General features: G+C 51.3%; 2 protein-coding genes across 2 annotated transcripts; both read right to left on the bottom strand.

Moving 5' to 3' along the window:
- Positions 1-496: 496 nt before the first annotated feature.
- LOC149363475 (uncharacterized) lies at positions 497-1,873 on the bottom strand. The gene has a single exon (XM_089569931.1). The coding sequence runs from the start codon at positions 1,787-1,789 to the stop codon at positions 755-757; it is 1,035 nt and encodes a 344-aa protein (XP_089426057.1). The 5' UTR covers positions 1,790-1,873; the 3' UTR covers positions 497-754.
- Positions 1,874-2,746: 873 nt separating this feature from the next.
- LOC149363474 (membrane metallo-endopeptidase-like 1) lies at positions 2,747-4,999 on the bottom strand. The gene has a single exon (XM_089568558.1). It carries the CDS (start codon positions 4,997-4,999, stop codon positions 2,747-2,749), a length of 2,253 nt encoding a protein of 750 aa, XP_089424684.1.
- Between the last annotated feature and the right edge of the window lie 504 nt (positions 5,000-5,503).

Genomic DNA, 5,503 nt, shown 5'->3' with positions numbered 1-5,503 from the left:
GGGGTAAATGAAAATAGAGCATGTAAGATTTTATGGTCGCTGATTTCAGGAAGATAACTAATGGATGATAGGTACTCAGGGCTATTAGTTAGTATAAGGTCAAGGGTATTTGCGGTTGCATGCGTGACGCGAGTAGGTTCCGAGACTAACTGTGTGAGGTTAAAATTTAAACAGACATCAATGAAGTTCTTGGCCTCTGTATTGCATGTTAATGAGGAAGTGCCTAAACTCTGCCAATCAATGTCCGGATAATTGAAGTCCCCGAAAAGGAGAATGCGCGCATTTGGGTATTTAACAACAAGATGATTTATAGTATCATTCAGATGTCGACAGAAGTTTGGATTTGACTGCGGGGGCCTATAACAAACGCCAAGAAGTACTGTTACAGGGGGAGTGCGAATAATTAGCCATAATGATTCCATATCAGATGTGACGTGTGCAATAGAGCATGATATACCTCGGTGAATTGCAACAAGAACACCGCCCCCCGTGAGTCTTTTCGATCGTTTCGGTAGACGTTGAATTCGGGTAAGTCAGTTAAAACTTCAGCGTCGGACACGTTACTGTTTAACCAAGTTTCAGTTAGTATGAGTATATTGCTCCTGGATGACGAAATTACGTTGGATATGAGTTCACGCTTTGGGAGGAAGCTGCGGATGTTAGTGAATATCACGGAAAACGAGAGAACATTTGAGGGAACATTTGAGGGTGTCGGGCGCTGGCGTTTTATTGGTGTAGGGTGAAGGGACGATTGCTACGCGAGTTGCTTTACGGTGTTAGATGAAGTGTCAAAAATATAACGGTTCGAGCCGATGTGAAGTGTTTTAAATCGCAAGGAAAATTTGGCAGACCTGGCTTTAGCAAATGCAACAAGTTGTTTTCGCGCGTGACGAACGGCATGCGAGAAGTCCTCTCCAACACTATAAACCGTGTCTTTCAGATTTCGCCCATTTGATAGGAGGGATTCTTTAGTTTTGCTACTTGTGAATTTCACGATTATGGGACGATTTTTATCTTGTGAGTGACGACCGAGGCGATGAGCTCTTTCTATTTCGTGAGGTTCCACAGTTATTTCAAGGTTATTACGGCAAACATCAATGATTAGTTTTTCAGATTCTGCCCACGTTTCGCTATCAGTAGTGTCAGGGATACCATAGAAGATGAGATTGTTACGGCGTGATCTGTTTTCAGCGTCATCTATGCGGGTTTCTAGTTCCTGGATTATACGCGCCATGTTGCTTGTGTCAGCCTGTATCTTTTCAATGTCGTTTCGGAGGGGAAGTAGTGCTTGGTAGTGTGTTTCCAGGTCGGCCATACGATTGCTTAAATCGGTTATGGTTTTATCCGTAGTAGTGAGCTGGGATTTCAGTCCTTGTACTTCGGCTATTAGTTGGGTTTGGCCTGCGGTTAGTTTCTGGAGTTCCGCGAGTACTGCACTGTTGTCGTTAGGACCAGGGTTAGTTTCGATATCTCCTGATAACAATAGCAAAGAATGAACAACAGTGGCACACTCGGCGGCAATGGCAACACAGCACTGTGGGCTCGGGAACTGTACCAGAACATAATTGCTTGATCTTTTGGCAAATAAGGCATATGATTTACTAACCTGCATCGCAAAGATTAGCGGATTAGATGGCTGCGCTGAGGTGCAGTCACCGAGCCCACAGAACGGTGCCGGTGGCGGGGGTGCTTTTATATGGGGCGAAGCTGTTGATGTCCGTGATGATGCGGCCGTCCAAGATTCCTTTGGCGCCGGCAGCCACTGTTCCTCTGTTGTAGCAGCAGTCATCCGGGGCGGGCAGCTGACGAGCGGCAAGCGGTAGCGTCCCGGCTCGTCACTGGAGCATGGTGGTGCGCAGTCAAACGACGCACCCGAAAGAATGCTTGCCAAGGTCGGCAACAGTAGGCTGACGAACAGCTGGTTGATCGTCTGCCATGGTTGAGGGTTTGCCGCTCAGAAATAAAGGGTCGAGTCCGTCGTTTTGATTATAGCATATATCTTGCATCGTCATTATCAACAAGTAGCAGCTCTCAAACATGTTGCAAATGACATTGTTGTGCAACGTGCAAGGTCCGGTAGAGAGCTCCACGCATCCCTAAGTGAAATATCAGTTAAGCCCATAGACTACACGTGTGTATATCATTAAATGTGCTCGTTTAAAATGAGACTGGCAACAGGACTCTTTTAATCATCTGCGAGAATCACACGGGTACCTTGCGCATGAATACGTTGAATTTTTTAGTTGGGTAGCCTAAAAGCAACACTACCAGGTAATTTTACGCAGATGACTAATCATTTCCCTTAGCTGCTCTACTAACGTCACAAAGGTGTTCCATGTGGCTCCAACAGCCACGGGCAGTGAACTGGCTGGACGCAAAGGAACAATGCGCTAAGCTGAATGTCCCACTGTGGCGTTGTTATCCCGAACATAAAAGTGTATTGCAAGCAAGCATCAAGGCAGCGCCGCCAGCAGGTCAACGCATGCGCAGTAGAGTCACAAAAAACTTCTAAGTTCACGTGTTAAAACATGCGAATCACATACGGCACATCTTCCGTCCCCAGAGGACGTGGAGTATAGCACATGTGCACAACGATCACGGCTGACTGCTTGTGTACATCGGTCAGTGCACCATCAGGGGATTGAAGTACTGTACACAGGTTTCTTTTTGCATAAAGAAGAAAACGAAAAATTAGACGGTATACCCTTAAAGTATGCAAATCTCATCGGTGCCATGAGCGATGCCCTCATAGGTTGCACTTTTTTCCAGGGTTCATGAAGGAGCCCTCGGGACAGCGAAACGCGCGCGCGAATTCCTTCATATGTCGGAGGGGTCCATTGACGCGGTTCGACGCAGGACTGTGCTCTTCGCTTTCTCCCCGCGTCGCCTCCTGATTCACGTTCTCGCAAAAGTTGTAGCCGTAGTAGATAAAGAACAGCTGCCTCTGGTCAAACTGTGGCGCTTTGGTGAAGTAGAAGTTGAGGCCTTCCTTCTGTGTCCACTGGTCGAAGGCCTGAATAGCCAGCTTGGCGGCCATAAGGTCCAGCATGTCCGAAGCTGATGTCTTCTCCCAGTCGACACGCGAGCTCGCCCCGTATCCACTAGCCGAAGCTACCATCTCCGCGTAGCTCTGCTGCAGGCATCCGCGAAGGTTTTCGAATACCGAAGCCGGGTCGGACGAGCTGGCGTTGTAGTAAAATCCGTAGGATAGCGAATACACGTATCCCAGGATGATCCGATAGATGCGGACGCCTGCACGCGCAATGTGAAACGCGTACATCCTCGGGTCGCCAGACATGGAAGGGTCGAAAACTGGCAGCGGTATCTCTAGATGCCTGAAGGGGGAGCCGAGCGTAGGCCACGTCCGCAGAAAGCCATGGTTCCAACCCGTCCGGAGGTCTTCGTCTTCGGCCGTCTCTACGGGGCCCCTTTTCCGTTTAACGGCACGTTGAAGCCAGAAAAAGAAGAAAGATGACAGCGAGCTGCTGGAGTCTTCCTTTGTGAATCCGGCGAAGTACTTCTCCCGGAACGTCCTGTTGAAGAAGCGCTGCGGCATCAACGGCTCCCAATCGACGACAGCAAGCCGCCCAGCGACGTGCTCCGCAAACTCTCTCGAAAACCGCCGGCTGAAATCTCCGCGGAGGAACGCGAAGAGAGTGGCATTGAGGTGTTCCATAACGATAAACTGGAGCACCTTCCAGGTCAGCTTGGTTACGGAGCGGTCATACGCGAGCAACATTACGAGCGTTGGTTCGAAGCGGTCCAGGAGCCGGAGACAGTACTGACCCGCCGGTAGAGGTTCCGGAAAACGTGGGTTCCGGCCGTAGGCGATAGAAGCCAGGTGGTGACGAAGCGTGGCGTTGTCAACAAGCGGAGATAGAGCCATGCAGATACGAAAGGCCAGGTAGTTCAAAAAGTCGGCCTTTCTCAGAGCCTGCTGCACTTTGTCGCTGAAGCTGACCAGGTACTCGAAGTTGGACGTCTCCACAAATTGGTTGAGCGCGACCATTTTCTCGCCGAACGCTTCCTGGGCGAGAAGAGACCAGTGCAGGACGCGGGAAGGTGGTAGGTGGTCGAGGTGCATCGTCGTGCACTCGCTCAGTGGGTCGCCGCAGTCCGGAGCTCTCTTAGGCGCGCCCCGCCTCGCCAGGTCCATCTCGACGGCGGCGACGTTCGTAGCCATGGGTTTGTGGAGGTGGTCCATGAGTACCTTGTGCGCCTTGGACAGGAAGAGGAAATATGCTAGCGGCAGGCCGTCGGCATGACCGACGAGCAGCTTGGGTTCGGCGATGGAGATGACTGGATGCACCGCGTCAGGGTGCTCCACGACGGCCAAGTGGAACAAGCTGTCCTCTCCCAGAAGCCTGTGGAGACTACCTACTTTGGAGGATATGTCGGCAGCCAGCACGCGGTCGGACGTCGAGTAAGGCCAACGTTGCAAGCCTATCATGTAGAACAGCATAGTGATGACGTCCCCGAACAGGCCAACAGGCGGGTCGACGCAGGTGTCGAACAAGAACTTGGCCGCCGGCAGCTCGCTGTTCTTCCAGCCAAGAACACTGAGCAGGAAACGCGAGTATGCGTCCAGGATATCGTAGTCCACGGAGGTCCTGTCCTGAGTGCTGCTTGGCTGGTGCCTGTCCATCCAAGTTGAACAGACGTAGGTGTAGAAGTCGTCGCACGGGTCCGCGGACGTGTTGACAGCGCCCAGGATGCGCCCGGCTTCGCGGTCGCACTGCCGCGACGCGCAGAGGTCGCGGTGAGGCTCACCGTCGTCGATTTCGCCGGTCGAAGGCGGCAGTAGCGTGGACGCGTTCTCGACCTCTTCGTCGGTGAAGTTGAACAGTATGTAAAAAGGCTTTGGCCGTTTAGGCACAACCAGATAGCTTAGCAGGCCCATGGCCACGATGGTGAGGACGATGAGCAGAGTCGCGAAAACGGCGTAGTTGCAAACGCAAGTGTATCGCCGAGGTGCTATAAGCGTTTGCGTATCCAGCATGTCGTTCGGGTTAGAACCTCGCGACTTAGGCCTGGCGTTTACCGGCGGCCGGAGGCGCACGCTCTCGGCCGTCGCACGAGCGGAGCAGACTTCCTCCTTTTCTTCGCTCTTGCGAAACTGCTGCCACTTGCGTTCAAGGTTCCTTTGCGCCATTAAAGCGGCGTATGCGCGTTTACTGCAACCAGAGAAACCGCGGCCGCTCAGAAAAGGCCCATAAAAGGTGAAATTTATGTTCACTGCCTCCTTCCGACCAAGTAAGACATTCTTCATCTCGGCCGGAGCAGAGTCGCGTCCGCAACATCATTACCGGTGTCGTGTTGACAGAATCAATTATGTGCTTGACCAAAGAAATTCCTAAAAATAGGACGGTCAAGAAAAGAATTCTTGTCTGCAATAAAGAACAATTTGCAGCGGACATCAGTAATTTCGATAACATGAATGCTAATTGTCTGCCTAATAAAGAAGAAAATACTCGGCAATGACATTCTTGTTATGGCTGCGGAG

The sequence above is a fragment of the Amblyomma mixtum genome, chromosome 2, assembly GCF_055824585.1.
Source record: "Amblyomma mixtum isolate Tamu chromosome 2, ASM5582458v1, whole genome shotgun sequence".
Classification (NCBI taxonomy): Eukaryota; Metazoa; Arthropoda; class Arachnida; order Ixodida; family Ixodidae; genus Amblyomma; species Amblyomma mixtum.
Note: the sequence above shows the minus strand (reverse complement) of the source record. Positions and strands in the feature narration are given on the sequence as shown.

Coding starts and splice junctions, on each gene's coding strand:
- LOC149363475 (XM_089569931.1), bottom strand. CDS start 1,789: ATGACTGCTGCTACAACAGAGGAACAGTGGCTGCCGGCGCCAAAGGAA.
- LOC149363474 (XM_089568558.1), bottom strand. CDS start 4,999: ATGCTGGATACGCAAACGCTTATAGCACCTCGGCGATACACTTGCGTT.